This window comes from Tauraco erythrolophus, chromosome 6 (genome assembly GCF_009769465.1).
Source record: "Tauraco erythrolophus isolate bTauEry1 chromosome 6, bTauEry1.pri, whole genome shotgun sequence".
Lineage (NCBI taxonomy): Eukaryota > Metazoa > Chordata > Aves > Musophagiformes > Musophagidae > Tauraco > Tauraco erythrolophus.
The window spans coordinates 44,701,393-44,719,092 of NC_141470.1; the positions used below are offsets into that span (position 1 = coordinate 44,701,393).

The 17,700-nt window shown below is 39.6% G+C and overlaps 1 protein-coding gene across 6 annotated transcripts in view; it reads right to left on the reverse strand.

The window, feature by feature from the left end:
* RALGAPA1 (Ral GTPase activating protein catalytic subunit alpha 1) overlaps nt 1-17,700 on the reverse strand; it is a 146,741-nt gene that overhangs the window by 111,998 nt on the left and 17,043 nt on the right. For all 6 annotated transcript variants that reach the window (XM_086613850.1, XM_086613851.1, XM_086613848.1 and 3 more), the window contains exons 4-10: nt 15,626-15,683; nt 14,896-14,939; nt 12,752-12,929; nt 11,302-11,417; nt 8,338-8,476; nt 2,623-2,831; nt 2,017-2,256 (exon numbers count right to left, since the gene is read on the reverse strand). In XM_086613850.1, the coding sequence (XP_086469976.1) occupies nt 2,017-2,256; nt 2,623-2,831; nt 8,338-8,476; nt 11,302-11,417; nt 12,752-12,929; nt 14,896-14,939; nt 15,626-15,683 (984 nt within the window). The remainder of the gene's footprint in view (nt 1-2,016; nt 2,257-2,622; nt 2,832-8,337; nt 8,477-11,301; nt 11,418-12,751; nt 12,930-14,895; nt 14,940-15,625; nt 15,684-17,700) is intronic.

The window sequence follows — 17,700 nt, forward strand, 5'->3', positions numbered from 1 at the left end:
ACAAAAAAAGTATTAGCAAGAAAACTTATCAAGAAAGTACTTCAAAAACTTCACTGCCAAAGAGAAAGATACGAGAATCCATACAGGCATGTCTACTCAACACCTAGCCTGCTGAAACTAAGGCCCAAACTTTCATCAAAGGTATGAAAAACAAATGAGCAGAAGTTTCTATTGCAACATCTTTGATTCAGAGGACTGGGATGAGCGGAGTTAAATCAGTTCTAAACTACTAACAAAAATTCAAGTGGCATACATTACTGGTAGCCATGTATCTTACTTTTGGTTAAATGATTTTACAAAATAGCATCCTTAAAATAAATGACTCCTTGAAAAAACTTCAGAAGGCTTGTTTCAAAAAATCCTGCATTTGGGTCGGTGTGATGGCTGATCACTGCCCTCTTCAGGAGGTTTTCTGTATCTGTTGTGCTGGTAACAACTAGTCAGAGATCAGAAACGTCTAACATTAGTCAGGTTTTAACTAACTATAAGTACATTTACCAAAGACCATGATGCCCTAGCTGTACTTAAAAAAAGAATGGATAAATTACATTAACACATAGTTTTATGGAGTCTATGGAGTGAATGTTGAAAACTCATTGCCCATGTCTTTAAGGAGTGCTCACTTGACATAAGCAGTATGTTCTCTTTGGAAACAGACATTTTATACCACTATCACACTAAAGAGAATTTTGCTCTGTATTACTGAATTCAGCTGACAAGTTCATCACTATCATTCATCAAGCCTAACTGTCTTCCGCAAGCCCATATACATTTTTTGTAGCTTGGAGTCTAAAATGCATAAAACTTTTTTTCTACAATCTTCCCACCATTCAGTACAACTGAAACCTCCTCCTGACTGCAATAACTTAGCCCTAATGTTTCAGAAACATTACAAGTATCTGGCATATTAGAAATAAACTTACACTGAAAACTTCTGGCTAAATAATGACTTAAACGAGATCTCATAAGCACATATGAAATCCCAATAATCTACATAACTCGCAGAGTGCCTTGTGAAAAGAACAAAGAAAATTGCCTTTGCTGTGCCTTTCACTGAGGAGGGGCAGTCTCTAAATAGACTATCAATAATTTAGTCTCTACATTCAATGTCTCAGACTCCGTAAACCCTTGAGCAGCAGTCGAATTCAGGTAACTCCATTATCTCCTTCAGTAATGTGCCCAAGCTCCTCAACACATTGGATCCAGATAAGCTTCTGATGTTTGTTTGCCTCATTCAAAAAACATCCGTTTCATCCAGATATACTGGAGTTGCAAAATGTTTAGTTTTCTGCTGTTTAAAGCAATTAGTATGATGCATTTCAATTTAAACTTCGTATACATTTTCTTTATTACCACTAAGAAAAATCTCTTCATTTTTTATTTATAGCATGGGGTGTAAGGAAGATGGAACTTGAATTTATGTATGTTCACATTGTAAACAAACACTCTGTATTCTGGCATATGTTCTCAGTTTAAATTTGTTCAATACTTTCCAGTTGAGAAACTATTTTGAGTATGCTCAGCTAACATTTCTGGTTGCAGTAAAGTCAGAAGCAGAAGCTGTTACCTTCTACAGCCATCTGTCCCACTCTTCTGATGAACACTATCAAGATAAGGACATTCAATTGCTCCTAAAACAGCTCTTCAACAGCTGCAGACTCCCACAGGGAGCTTATTTTAATATGGTTGGTTATGAGCTCTAATAGCTACTGAGTTGACATATGAAAAGATCAAACGCTCCTGTCTATTGGGAACTGTTAAGTCAAAGTTAAATGTTGTTCAACTGGCTATTAAAGAAATAAAAGTGAAAAAATTAGGAACAGGGGATATTCTACTTAGAAAATATTTCACAATTTTTACTTTTCACATCTTAAACCTTAAAGGTAAGATGACAGAAAAAACCTGTACATTTATATAATGTTCTGCTTAGCAAACGCACTTGAAAGAACACCATAACATAACGATCATTTACAGTATAATAATCAAGATTCTTGCATTCTAAAGAGGGTTCTTTACCTGTCGAAAAATCTCAGTTAGAAAATTAACATTGCTTCTTTTAGAAGAAAAGACTTTCCGGACAATTTCAATATCGGTTAAATGCTCTTCATCAATACTGCAGAGGCTGGAAGAACTTGGTTCTCTCTCTGTTAGAGTACTTGTATTAGAATGAGATTGTTCTGGCTCTGCATTTCTATCCTGCTTATCAGTACTGTCACTTTTGCTGTCCTCCCGTGAAGCCATGCTAGCAGCTGCTCTCTGCAATAAAAATTAGGGAATATTTCACAGCTCATTTTTAGTACAACAGTTAACAGTACAATTTAAGCCATACAACAGTATAATTTAAAACACTACAAAGAATTCAGGAAAAAAAACACCCAAAGATAGCATTCACTGAATTTCAAGGCTTCTTATGTCTATTGGATTAAAAACAAAATAGAAGAATATGGAAAAAAGAAGCACAGGAAGTACATCTAAACTGAATTCATAAGCAGAAAATTTGCTGAGAAATTCCTTTTTAAAATTTTTCATTAGTTATAATTATCAGAAAAGTGCACATGGTTGACATAACAATTAAGACAAAAACATGAAACCAAAAGAACTTTGTTGTATGTTTAGTTTTACCTGAATATTCTTTGGCACATTTTCACCTTCCATTCCAGGAATATGAGGTCCTGTATGAGGTTTTGGCTCAAGCCAGAAAGACACCAACCACCGAATGACAATAACACGAGCCTTAATAAAAGGTTCTTTTGTGCAATATACTGCCTCATTGGTTTCAGCATCTTTCTTAACCATTACATAGTGTGGCTTTGGTCTCATTTGTGGTATATCTGTAAAGAAACACAACATCTTAAAATATGTGCAGAGAGAAGGCTCAACATAAGAAAGAAATCCTAAAACCATAATCAATACACGTAAACTTTAAGGGGTGCTGTTTTTGCATATTCACTGTTACACAACTCATCCCAAGATGTGCCAAAATAGAGATGACAGAGAAAATTCCAAGACTAGACTGTAAGACATCAAAAGGCTGTCATTTTCTCCTGGAGAAAATTTCTTCTGTTGGTCCAACAGACAGCAACTGGCTTCTAATATGCAAAACCTTTAATTTTTTTATCTGAAAGGGATTTCTGTAGCCTTACAGACTTGCTTGCATTTTTTTCCTAAACAAGTAAACATATTTCTTTACATTGTTTCCAGCTCTAAGCTACATGCTATACTCAATATTTAAAGATAAACTTCAGCAAACTCACTACTTAACACTTTCAATGAAAACTACAAAGGAGTTCTAAGTAGCAAAATAACTATTAACTCGACTAGAACATGGCCTATACAAGAAAATTATTTTCATATAGAATTAAGATGTTGTCAAATTTCTTAATTTTTAAGAAGTATTTAGAGATGTTTAAGTTACTAAGCAACAATGTATGCTACTAATAACATTTTACAGCCTTCTAGGAGTCCTATATGTCACTTAGCCCCTACCACCAAACCTACTGGGAAGGGCAGATGCAGTTCACAAGCAACGATCACCACATTTCCTAGTGCATCCCTAGAAAGACTTCTGTGTTGGTCTCCTGCAACCCACAGTAGAGCAATATACTAAGCGATAAGGGTCATCAATTCTTTACTGATACAGATCCCAACACCTAATAATGTCTACAATGGGAGAGCTTTACTTTCAAACTGCATTCTGACAGCAGCTGCAATAAACACAGCCTTTTCTGGCCCTGCAATGGGTGATAGGTGAATAGTACAGTGAGAAATCCTGCTCCAAAACCATACGAGGCTTAAGAGCTTCATCTAATGCGACATCTGCACGAGATAATTTTGCTGGACTCTCTTGCCAGAGCAAGAGCACGTGCATCTTCATGCGACTTAGCAGAAAGATGATTCTACGGCACTAGCTCCACACTAGCTTGCAGGGGATGATGCCCAGTGGGATGTCAATCCTGGTCTGAAAGAACTGTGGTTCAATGGGGTTTATAAATTACAACTCAATTTTCTCCATCACATGTTCTACACAATGGTTCAGAACTATTTAGCTCTTTTAGTTCTCTACTGTGCTAGTGACAAAGATGCTGACCGCACCACCAGTATTCCTGAATCTGTTTCAGAAAAAAGTGACACAGTTCTTAATAACTCAGTGTGGAGGGAATTGACACATGCAGTAAAAACATTACAAAGACATGGTGGGGGAAGGAGGCATGGGGACAGAACATGACATGATAGATAATTTTTAAATGGTACATAATGGACATTTCTGCAAGGACAAATATCAACAGCCCAGTTCAACTCCAGACATGTACCACCCACCTCAAGGCTGCAAAATGTCATTTCTGGGTTTCACAACCCAAGACAGAGTGTAAAACAGCTCTGCAACACAAATCATAGATTCATAGATTTCTAGGTTGGAAAAGACCTTAGAGATCATCGAGTCCAACCGTCCCTAATCCCCATTAAACCATATCGCTAAGTAGATCATCCACCCTATTCTTAAACACGTCCAGGGATGGGGACTCAACCACCTCCCTGGGCAGCCTATTCCAGTGGCTGACAACCCTTTCAGAGAAGAAATACTTCCTAACATCCAACCTGAATCTCCCCTGACTAAGCTTATACCCATTTCCTCTTGTTCTGTCACCCATCACTAATGTAAAGAGCCCTTCCCCTAGCTCCCCACCATCTTTTCTCAAGTATTTGTAGGCTGTAATCAGGTCTCCCCTCAGTCTCCTCTTCTCCAGGCTAAACAGCCCCAACTCCCTCAGCCGCTCCTCATAAGTTTTATTTTCCAGCCCCTTGACCAGTTTAGTCGCCAATCTGAAGCAGCTACAAAACCTTCAGGTGCAAATGACATTTCTCTGAGAGAGGTGTGCCAACTCTACTTGTAGTTCTAGAAGGGCAAGTATGAGATCTCCGATAAAAAACAAACCAACAAAACAAACCCACAAAAAAGGCATGGAAAATGATGGTCCTATACAGATACAGAGAGGGACAGGTTGGACAGACATATTTTAGCACTGCCTCAACTCTTCTATAGCTTGTGATACATAAGTGAGAGATACATTCTATGGTTTTACAGAAGGAAGTTCAAAGATATTAAGAGTGGGAGTCAAAGAAGACGCAAAGTAGTCATGCTGAAGAAAATGAAGTTGTTCCCTGACTATACCTTCCTAATGCAAGGTCAGGACCTGTTTTAGGGAATCCAGCATAACTTCTGTCAGGTTATGGTATCATAGAGGACACAAATCTGGATAGCATCAAAGAATTAATCAGCTACTATTGAGGCAATTAACTTATGACAGCCATATATACTTTTAGGCATTTGAAGTGAATACAGCCTACCTGCTAGACTGCTGTAAAAGCTTCCTTTTTAACATTACAAATACAACACAACATCCAGCACCAGCACTGAGGATATTGAAGCTGGTATATCTCAGTGTCATTTCAACGGCCACATACAACAGTGGTAATAAATTCATCATGATGCTGCTAATCTGAGGAATGTTTCCCAAACACACTTTAAAGTTACATCCACTATTTTTAATGGAAGCATTATTTTTAGAGGAAAAAACTACATGACCCTTGCATACCATCCACCTAAGTAATTAAAAAATGCACAGAATACTTTTTAGAACGCTTACAAAGAGTTTATTTACTACAAATGAAAAACAGTACATGGTTTTCATTCTTTGGAAAGCAGCAGGCCAGTAAGGAAATTAAAAATTATATATATATATATTAAATAGAAGCATGTGCAATAGCACAATCAGCGAAAAAGGGAAGTAAACACCTGGTAGCGCAGTATTTAAAGATGCAAAAATCAGTTTTCTCTGGTATTTATCAGCATTCAGCAGAGCATGAAGGCTGCAATACCAGCTATGCAGTAACAGCACTCGGACAGTTATTTCAAAAGGACAAGATATCCAGTAGGTACGCGGTAAATATGTCTTTGCAGCATACTGTCATCTTCTGTAGTTTCATGATAACCTCTCAGAACACCCTCTCTCTCTATTCTCTCAAGTGTATTATGTGCTGCAGCTACTTCTCAAGTATATCCTCCTTGTATTTTCACATTTCTGTCCATCTTGAAAGTAGAGTCAAGGCTCCAGATGAGGACACCGACCTAAAACCAAAGCAAAACAGAAGCTTATTAGAGTGACTCAAATAGCAGAAGAGGAAATATTCCCTTCCTTCAACTTTCCATTTTTCCTTTCTATTTTGAGCTTTCCTCATCCTTCCCCCTCTGGTGACTTGGTGTGAGTTGGTGCCAAAGAGAGCAGGAAGGTGTAGGTGGTGGAAGACATACACAAGGTAGAAAATGAAAAGGCTAGCAAAAACACAGCTATAATGGTGGACACTTACAGTTTTGACCACACTTACATTTTAAGGCACTAAAGGAATCAAGAACTGCAGAGAGCTGTAGGCCAGCCCACTTTAATGTCTCTCTGTAAATGAAGGAGTCCATCTAAATGGCTTGTAAATGGCACTGAAAGACACATTGCTATGATAGGAGAAACAACGCCCCTGGAATCTTACTGCCAAATCTGCATTTCTTACTAAGGAGTTTTTAAAGACTATCTTACAGAATCTAAACAGATGTTAAAAGACATTCAAAACAAAATAACAATCTCATGAGCTCTTCTAAGCCTGTAATACTCAGCCAGAATTTGGAGGTGGCACAATACTAGCTCCTTGTAACTGGAATGCTCATTGCTTGTTACTGTAACAAATATACTTACCTGAAAATCTGCCTTAACAGAAAGAAAAAAAAACAACAAACACCTCAATCCAATACACTATCTCCAGTAAAGCCCTGTATCAATGCTTGCTTACTAAAACTACTGTTTTGATTTGCACCTCATGACTTCTAAATTTAACATTACAGCAGTACCATAAGAACTTCTGGTTTTAGTAGCAGGCTCAGTGTCCAAGTTTGACCTTTTTTCTGTCTAAGTTCAGAACAGGCACAGGACTGTTTTCAAATAGGGCAGGGAGAGGCATGCCAGAGAAGAACTTCTTAGAGGAGAAAAGACTATTCTACTTACCAGTATTTCCGGTGCTTTCATTACTGTATTCCTCTCAAAATCCTCGTCATTGTTGTTGACCTTCACAGTTTAAGACACTGACAGTAGTTCTGGAGATCTGTGCTCAGCTCTTCTTCTTCCCCATTGTCCTTTACCAAGGCCTTGGAATTTTCTTGTTTATGGTTGACAGAAAGAGAGGACTGCATAAACACTTCTGTGGAAGACTCAATCAAGATCTTCACAGAACGAGAAAATATCGTTTCCACATTTCTTGTTCAAGGACATCAAGCTGCAGTAGGTTTGCTTTGTCACCATTGCTTACCATCCCTCTTGTAGCTATTTTATCAACGAACCTCTTCAATTTCTTCACACAGCTCTCATTCAACTGTTGCTTATAGCTGGATTTAGACTGTTTTTCTCCCCTAGATGAGAAGGTCCACTGTTTGTCTTTCCTAGGAGAACATGGTTTTGAAAGATCCATCTCCGAAGAAAGCCTCAATCCAATTACATGTACATGGACCGGCAGAAAGTAAGACCTTTTCAACACATTTCCCTGACAGCTTGATTTTAGAACATGAAATTGTGGCTAGAGATCACTACCAACCCTGGTGAGATGCTGCACCAACAGGTAAAAGAAGCAGTGAGGTGTCCATATTACTCAGGTAATGAAATGGCAGCTTAAAGCCTGTGTACATGATATCACTTTGCAAACAAGAGTCTCGAACTCTGTTGGCTTACAACCAACATGTGTATAGCTTAGAATGGGCTAAAAACCTCTGAACAAAACTCCAGTTAGACTTGCTTAGCAAACATCTAAAATTTCGCTCTCTATATTGAAAGATATATTCTAGCACCATCAGCTTTAAAGATTGTGTTAAATCTTAGCTCCCTCATGCTACTAAAAGCTCTTGAAAAAATACAGTTGACGCAAAAGCGTAAGTAACTTTGCCCTGACTGAACTATGAGCAAGCAGTGTATGATGCACACACCATGATTCTTATAGATAAAGCAAATGTTCCCCAAAGAACAGTACACTAACACCTTTTATCTCAGCAGTTGTTTCTCTTCAGAGCACAACTTAAACCAACAAAGGTCACGTTAAAGAACAGTTTTACAAGAACATTTAATTCACCTGAATCAGGTTAATATAGCAAGACTGGCTCTAATGAAGGGGTCAGGTGCCTCCACAGAGAACTGAAAACCACGAACGGGAACCATAACATGTTCTTTCATAAGAAATACTTTTGGAGAATGTTCGTTATGGGCAACATGAAAATGTAATGATTTTATCAGCTGTGTTACCACTTACCAAGTATAGGGTTATACAAGCTGGTGTCCTTACAGATGTTTGGGAAAATGGAAGGTAAGTAGTATTTTTTAAAATTTGAGAATAAAAATGAAAATCCCTTTTCCTGGTTTTCCTTGTTCTTCCATTCTAAACTCTTAACCTTAAAAAAAAGAAGTTGGATAAAGTAAACAACTAGAAGAGAAAGATGACTGATGAAATGGCTTTGTTATAAATTATTTCCTTGGAATGAAGTCATACGCATTTTAATAAACACTTCTAGAAAGATGGAACAGAAACCAGCTAGGAAATGTCAACGAAACAAAGACTGTTCTCTTCCAAAACGTTCCTTCAAAATGAATTTGAACGCATCAAATAATGACCATAAAAGCAGATGTATTTCTATTGGTTTCATCTTGCCAAGTCAGGGACTGAACCCAAATAGATTGTTTTTAATAAAACTGGTTTTTTTAATTTCAAAACGTTTTATAAGAAAAGGACAATAACCCATGCTACTCTGAACACTTGTTTGACAATTTCTTTTAACACATTTCGACTAACAAGTGTCCATATATTCATTATAATAGGTACTTGGATTCATTTGTGTAGTAGGCAATATGAAAAACAAATCTGTCAACCACAAGCAGCAGCAGATACAACTTTAAAGTTGAATTACACAAATCTACCTTCATGGATCATAAGTGCTAAGCCTTCCCCATTATGAAATGTTCTCCTACTGAAAAGCATTGTAAGTTCTCCCTAATAATAAATCAACATGCAGTTTCCATCTTTGTCTGGAGAATCTATCTGCCTGCAGAGTTAGGTAATCTAACTAGGTCAAGTCTACCATAAACAAAATAAAGGAAGTTTTCTGAAAAGTACTCTTTTCTTTCCCTCCTCTCCTCTATTCCTTACTCCAAGTCCACAGCTCTATTATGATCTATTTTCAGGGCAATGGGCCTTTAGAATGGAATATACACACATATATATCCCCTCTCAATATAATTCAATAGACTGGATGGCTAATATGTAGAAATCGGTTACACAAAGTCCTTTACCAGAACTTAATATCAAAAAGTAACTATTCAGCTTGAAATTATCAGCACTTCTAGAGACTTCAGCAAAAGACTTTAGCATTCACATAATGAACAAGTCTATGACACCTGTCTCAATGACTTATCTAAATTTAAGTATAATACTACCAATTTAGTACAGAGAGGGCAGTTGTCTTCAAGAACATAAGGGGTATTTTTATCCAAACCGAACAGTCATCATTAAGCTTAGCCTACAGATCACAAGTAGTGAGGCCCTCTATTCAAACCGGGAGATGCTGGAAGTAACAAAACAAGGTTGTAAATTATTCCAGCACTGCGAGCTCGGAGAGTAAGATAGATAAAGGGAAGCCATGAAATGTTTCAGTTTAACGTTGTCCATGTTTGTGTCACTATCCATTGTCTCTAGAACAACCTGCAAAAGCATGAAGAAAAACTTATGATAGAAACCCAGCTGGGTTCTGCTGGACAAGTCTGACCCTGAAGGCAGTACCCTGGACCACCTACAGCATGCCTTGCGGCCAAGCAGTTTGCTGGGCATATGACAGAGCAGGCTTTGAAGCAGCATGTGCTAACTGGTCAGCAAATCAATTACATAAAATATAATAGCTAAACCAGAGTTTTTGATAGAAGCTCTTTCCATGCCCTGTGCTAGGCATTTGAAGTACTGGCCAAAATCACAGAAGTGTCAGAGTACAAAGGGAATGAGGTAACATGCGCCCCAGTTGCACACCTTAGATTAGATACTCATTCAAGGCTTCATTTTCTGTGCATAGTTTAGCTCCATAATCTTCCTTTCAAGTAGCTTGGGATTTGCAAGATCTTATCACATAGCAATGCCACTAAGTGAGTGTAATCTCAGCAGTGCAGCTACTTTCAAGCAGAACTTATCTCGTAAGCTCTGGCAGATCTGAAGCATACCAAATATGTACTGTTTCCCATTGCTTCTTGTTTGAAGAGGTTCACCTGCTCAGCTGTAGCAGTAATCCCAAATTTTGTTGTGCAGTGTACTGAGCTTGAGCTTACAAGTCTCCTAAAACTATAGTCCCAGAAAGTACAGTTAAGATACCGACAGGAGTCATAGCATCATCCCTGCAGATCTGGACAGAAAACATCTTGTTGAACAGAAAAACAAAACCAATCAAATAAAGAAAACCCAAGAACTCTTGCTAGAAAGCCATAATCTCTATATCATGCTCTAACCACATCCCGGAGCATTTTTCTTAACCAGGGCTTTCCAGTAGCTCAGAGTGTTTCCATTAAAGAACGGAGGGGTTGTATGGTCAATCTATTGTAACAGCAGATATCCCAGAAGGATAGCTGGAGGGAAAAATATGACCCTAAGCACAGATACTGGCAGTCAAACCATTGAGTCTTACATCCTATTTCTGTTTGGTTTTGCCAGCTAGCCCAAGCATAAGCCTAGGAGAAAGGCCAGCAAAAGTTTGCTCAGACTTGTTAAAAGCCCATATCACAAAAAAAACAATGTTTTCAGTTAGAAGTTTCCCCTTAGTTTGAAAAGCAAAGTCCCTGACCACCAAGAAATCCACATAATAAGAAAGAGCCCAGTTGAATCAGCCTACTGGTTGAAGGTAACAGGGTGGGGAGGAGGGAAGGTGAAAATGGGAAGGGAGCTGGAATCGGCATTTCTGGAAGTGACCGACAAGTCTTCTTTTTATTCTGTGTTGCAATCTGATGCAAGACTCCATGGTAACAGACCTATGAATCTTCACAGAAGATAAGTGAAGATTTTTCTAGGAGAATTTGCTTTTTACAAAGGACTTCTTTTTGGGGGGGGGGTGGGGGAGAGGCAAGGAGAGGAATGTTTAAAACATTTTTATATACATTTGCAGTGCTATTAGTAAGTGTCTTCTTGTAATGGACAAACAGGAGTTAGCTGTTTCACACTTGTTTACTTGAAAACTATAGAACATACCTGAATTACGATGTATTTCAAAAGTGCTTCTAAGAAATAGCTTGTTAAATCTTCTTGTCCTTTATCTCCTGACTGTGGAGGAACAAGTGGAGTGATTTCCTCTACAGTCACTTGAGCTATTTAAAAGAAAAAAAGAGAAAGAAGTACATCTAACATATATATCATTTCTTCTCATGCACATTTGGAAGGTTCCTAGCCACAAGAATACCACAGTGTTAATTGCCTGACCATACACAGACACAGCAGGAAGAACACAGAATCATAGAATGTTAGGGACTGGAAGGGACCTCAAAGGATCATCTAGTCCAACCCCCCTGCCTGAGCAGGACCACCTAGATCAGATCACACAAGAACACGTCCAGGCGGGTATTGAACATCTCCGGAGAAGGCGACTCCACAACCTCTCTGGGCAGCCTGTTCCAGTGTTCTGTTACCTTTACTGGGAAGAAGTTCTTCCTCATGTTTAAGCGGAACCTCCTATGTTCCAGCTTATATCCACTTCCCCTTGTCCTATCATTGGATGCCACTGAGAAGAGCCTGGCTCCATCCTCATGACAGTCACCCTTTACTTATTTATAAACATTAATGAGGTCCCCCCTCAGTCTCCTCCAAGCTAAAGAGACCCAGCTCCCTCAGCCTTTCCTCATAAGGGAGATGCTCCACACCCTTAATCATCTTTGTGGCCCTGTGCTGGACTCTCTCAAGCAGTTCCTTGTCCTTCTGTAACTGAGGGGCCCAGAACTGGACACAATATTCCAGATGCGGCCTCACCAGGGCAGAGCAGAGGGGGAGGAGAACCTCCCTCGACCTACTAACCACACCCCTTCTAATACACCCCAGGATGCCATTGGCCTTCTTGGCCACAAGGGCACATTGCTGGCTCATGGTCATCCTGCTGTCCACCAGGACCCCCAGGTCCCTTTCCTCTGTCCTGTTCCCTAACAGTTCAGTCATTGCCCTAACAACCACTCATTCTCTTGAAGGCCATGCCAGAAACTGCTTTGTGTAGCTTGCTCCCCAGAGCATGGCCAAAGCCAGTGCAAATGTTCAACACAACCAGAATCTGCCTGTGCAAATTTCCAGTAGATGCAGTATCTGTTGGTAATTCTCAAGAATTACACGAAATTAGTCAGTTTATTGTCACTTACTATGACTTAAGCTCATATGGCTTGCTTGCTATGGCTATAGCCATACTTCAAAAAAAAAAAACCCACAAACAAACCACCACAACAAAACACCACAAAAAACAACTCGCCCTTGAAAAACAACAACAAAAGACAAAGTTACTATTGGAACGATACCTGATAAACTGTCAGAAAACTAATTAACAGCTCCATAATCTCCCTGGTTACATATATATATATGTTAGTTCTTTGTTACATCAACTTGCCTTTTCAGTGCGGAGAATTGAATTATGTAGAGAATTAAGTAATATTACCAAATTACTTACTTTCTTGAACATTAAGTGGAGGGTTAATGAGATTATCTAGCGTTCGGGGGCCATATTCAGACTGTGGTGATGAAAATCCAGGAATCAAGCATGAAAACATCCATAATTGTTCTTTACTACAGTTGTTTTGAAGTGCTTGCAGCCACAAAAGAAAGAGACGCACGCCCTCTCGCCGTATCTTAAAGGAAAAATTCAGAATAGGTTAATTTGTCCTAGAACACACCCAAGCATTTCCATTTGTCTTGGTCAGAGAAGAAGGGAGATTACAGAAAAGATGACAATATACAGACAGTATGACCACCAGCAGCCAGTAGAACCAAGCTAGCACATGTCCTGCTCCTGCTCAAATGCAAGCACAACCAACCCTGGCAGCTTCACTGCTGTTTGCCTCACAGAATCTCTTTCAGACAGTTTTCTCTAACAGAAGAGAAAGAAAACCAACTGTTTCAAGCAAGCCTAGTCACTTGCTTGACAACAGCAGAGCAAGATACCATGTGAATTTTTCATTGTGGCAGTGCGGTGAAGTTCCCACAACTGAAAAAGGCAAAATGTAGCCTTCATTTTGAAAAAGGGAAAAAAAGACCCGGGGAACTACAGGCCAGTCAGTCTCACCTTTGTGCCCAGCAAGATAATGGAACAGATCCTCCTGGAAACTACGCTAAAGCACATGGAAAATAAGGAGGTGATTTGTGACAGCCAACATGGCTTCACTAAGGGCAAATCGTGCCTGAAAAAATTTAGTGGCCTGCTGTGATGGGGTTACTGCTCTGGTGGATAAGGGAAGAGCAACTGACATCATCTACCTGGACTTGTCCAAAGTGTTTGACACTGTCCTGCTCCTTGTCTCTAAATTGGAGACACACAGATTTGATGGATGAACCACTGGGTCGATAAGGAATTGGCTGGATAGTCAAACTCAAAGTGTTGCAGTCAACGGCTCAATGTCCAAGTGGAGACCAGAAACAAGTGGTGTTCCTCAGGGGTGGTATTGAGGACGGTGCAGTTTAACATCTTTGTCAGCGACATAGACGGGGATCGAGTGCAGCCTCATCAAGTTTGCTGACAACACCAAGTTGCGTAGTGTGGTCAACATGCTGGAAGGAAGGGATTCTTCACTCTGAAGACAGGCTGAGAGAGTTGGGGTTATTCAGCCTGGAGAAGAGAAGGCTCCGGAGAGACCTTCTAGCAGCCTTCCAGTATCTAAAGGAGGCCTACAAGAAAGCTGGAGAGGGACTTTTTACAAGGGCATATAGTGATAGGACAAGGGGTAATGACTTTAAACTGAAAGAGGGCAGATTTAGATTAGGTATAAGGAAGAAATTCTTCACTCTGAGGGTGGTGAGGCACTGGAACAGGTTGCTCAGAGAAGCTGTGGATGCCCCATCCCTGGAAGTGTTCAAGGCCAGGTTGGATGAGGCTTTGGGCACCCTCATTAGTGGAAGGTGTCTCTGCCCATGCCAGGGGAGTTAGAACTAGATGATCTTTAAGGTCCCTTCCAACTCAAACCATTCTATGATTCTATGATTCAGAAAATACAAAGATTGTCACAAAATTTCTAATTGTGTTCACCAATTATGACAAGTGAGCTCCTCGCAGCTGAGGACCCCTTCTACCCTCTTCCACTCCTTCTTCAAGGAATATGATGGACTTCTAGAGCAGTCCCCTCCTGGCTCTCACACTGCAGAATTTCAGCACCAGCCAAGCCTGCAGGTGGTTTACAGAGGAGTGGCATGCTTTTTTACTGCAGTACCAAAACCACGTTACATTTGTGTGGCTTTTGTCTCATGGTCAACTGTTACTGTTATTACACTTCCCATCAACAGGTCTCTTTGGCCTAGATAATCTTCCACTTCCAAGTTAGCCTGAGCCCCAAAACCAGTTTCCTTGCTCCTAACCATGAATGGTTAAGGCTTACTTCTGCTTTAAGGCAAATCCTTCAACCATTTGCACACTTTAACTTGGCTATTCCATATAGGCACATTACTACTGTGAGTACTTCTGCTGAGATAAAGCTGTTGACTTGTAGTCAATCTTTCATGACACACAAGTCACGGTCTAGTTTTCACCACAAAAATTCTCCTTTATGTTCTTATTTGTATTTTTAAGTATTTTAGACAAAAGCAGTATGCAACATTTTCTAATACCTTTAACGAATTTCCAGTGTGAAGAAGCTTCTTTAAAATCAACCCTAAAAAGAAGGGGAAAAAAATAATTTTTGTTGGTTTGTTCTTTCTTTATTAAGTAAGATGTCAGAGTTCTCGGTCAGACTTGATAGTAACTTTTAAACAAGTCCTTGGCAATCTCCAATTTAATCTTGGTGAACTTGATATCCTCAGGCAACATTCTCAATGCCAGAAGGAAAAAAAGATCACCTTTCATAGCTTCCTCATAACCCGTAACATCTTTTCCTAATATCTTTTTGGGATGTGTATATTAAAAGTAAACGATTCTCAAGTCATTAATGTGCATAATATCAGCACTCCCCATTTAGAAACACACACCTCACCCCAATTTTTAACCTCATTACTAAGACAAAAAAACGTGAAAAAAAAAATTCAAAAGCAACCTTCCACCTGCCTTTGTTCTTTCTCAGTCACTGGTCTACTTCCAGATTCCCACCTTTAATTCTATCTAGAAGAGCATCTCATTACATTGGTGAGGGTTTTTGTTTGGTTGCGTTTGTGTTTTTTTTTTCTCTCTCTAGCTTGCAAGAGTTTCAAGACCATAATCTGTGTTATGTTACTTAAAGGTTAAGGAAACGAGATGCACAAACTACTAATAGCTACTAATAAAAAATAAGATTTAAAAAAAAAAAAAAGAAAGAAAGAGAGAAAGAAAGAAAAAGAAAGAAAGAAAGAAAGAAAATGAACTTACCAATACTATGAAATTGCCATCTCTGATGAATCCTTTCTGGAAGGAGTTGCAAGATTTTCTACAAAAAAACAGAACCCAAGGATCTATTGCAGGTATCGCACTCGGAAGACCAAAGAGCGCTTTCACAAAGGCCACAGCTAAAAGCTGAAGGGTTAACTTAGAAAATTTCCACACCCTTTCCTTGGAAGCATTACTGTCCTTTCAAGAACATCCCATTTCTAAAGCTAAGAAGCCCAAAGGCTCTGACAGACTGTCTGGATACTTCAGACATTACTGCAGTTTATCTGGCTCCACTGCTTCTTTGCTGGATATCACTGCTTATAGCATAGGAAGTGGAAAGGGATGAATATCTGTCTCAGTTGCTCTGTATATACAACAGGCTGTATTAGGTTAATTCCACCTTTATAGTGGGTTAAGCTAGGATGCTCAGGTGTTAACCTGCCTCTGTGGCACAGGCAAACAATTGTTTCAGCCTTCTCAACAGAGCGGTAATGAGCTACAGCAAAACAATGAAGAAAAGAGCCATGGCAATAATGGTCCAACATGTCTCCAGCTAGACTGAAGGAAGATCATCTTCAGATGGTAAAAAGCAGAGCATAGTTAGTGACAAAGGCAGTTAAAAAAATCTGTTATGTAGCACTTCAACATTATGCTAGAGGTATTAGCAACTGGTAAACAATCTGATTTCCCAAAAGAATTCCTGATCCTGGTCCTCTAGAAGCCTGTGAAATTGCTTCCAAAACACAGGTCACCAATACTATAGCCCTCTATGCAGGAACCAGTGAACAAATAAACCATCTCTCTTCAGATTCACTCTTCTTGTAACAGCTAATCCTACAGTTTTAAGCACAAATGTACCTTAAAAAATTTTTTTAAAAAACTTGATTTTGCACTCAATTTTACATGTTTTTAAAAAACACAATCCTTGTTCTATAATTAGAAGCCTCCATCAAAAAGGAAAGACAAAAACTTGACATTGTAAGCTCAGAAAAAGATCTCATTTAATTAAATTAGTTTCTAATTCAAGATATGCTTTTGGTAACCATATTACAAAATGCTATTTACAAACGATAAATCCTTTCAAAATTAAGAGAGATCTATAAAAACTAATTCTGCAGCAGTAATCTACTATGAGAAAAATTACTGTTTAATATCTTCATCAATGACATGGACAGTGGGATCAGGTGCACCCTCAGCAAGTCTGCAGAAGACACCAACCTGAGTGGTGTGGTTGACAGGCCTGAGGGACAGGATGCCATCCAGAGGGACCTGGACAAGCTCAAGAAGCGGGCCCACGTGAACTTTATGAAATTCAACAAGGCCAAGTGCAAGGTCCTGCCCATGGGTCAGGGCAATCTCACACACAAAGACAGGCTGGGGGATGAAGGGATTGATAGCAGCCCTGTGGAGAAGGACCGGTGGAGGAAAAGTTGGACACGAGCTGACAATGCGCACTTGCAGCCCAGAAAGCCAATCATATCCTGAGCTGCATCCAAAGAAGTGTGGCCAGCAGGTCGAGGGAGGGGATTCTGCCCCTCTACTCTGCTCTGCTCTCGTGAGGCCCCACCTGCAGTACTGCATTCAGCTCTGGAGTCCTCAGCACAGGAAAGACATGGACCTGTTGGACTGGGTCCAGAGGAGGGCCACAAAATGATCAGAGGGATGGAATATCTCTCCTATGAAGAAAGGCTGAGAAAGTTGGAATTGTTCAGGCTGGAGAAGAGAAGGCTGCAGGGAGACCTTATTGCAGCCTTTCAATACTTAAAGAGGGCCTACAAGAAAGATGGGGAAAAATTTTTAGTAGGGCCTGTTGCAACAGGACAATGGGTAATGGTTTTAAACTAAAATAGGGTAGATTAGACTAGATTTAAGGAAGAAATTTTTTACAATAAGGTTGGTGAAACACTAGAACAGGTTGCCCGGAGAGGTGGTGGATGCCCCAACCCTGGAAACATTCAGGGTCAGGCTGGACGGGGCTCTGGGCAATCTGATCTAGTTGAAGATGTCCTTACTCATTGCAGGGGAAGTTGGCCTAGACGACCTTTAAAGGTCCCTTCCAACCCTATTCTCTGATA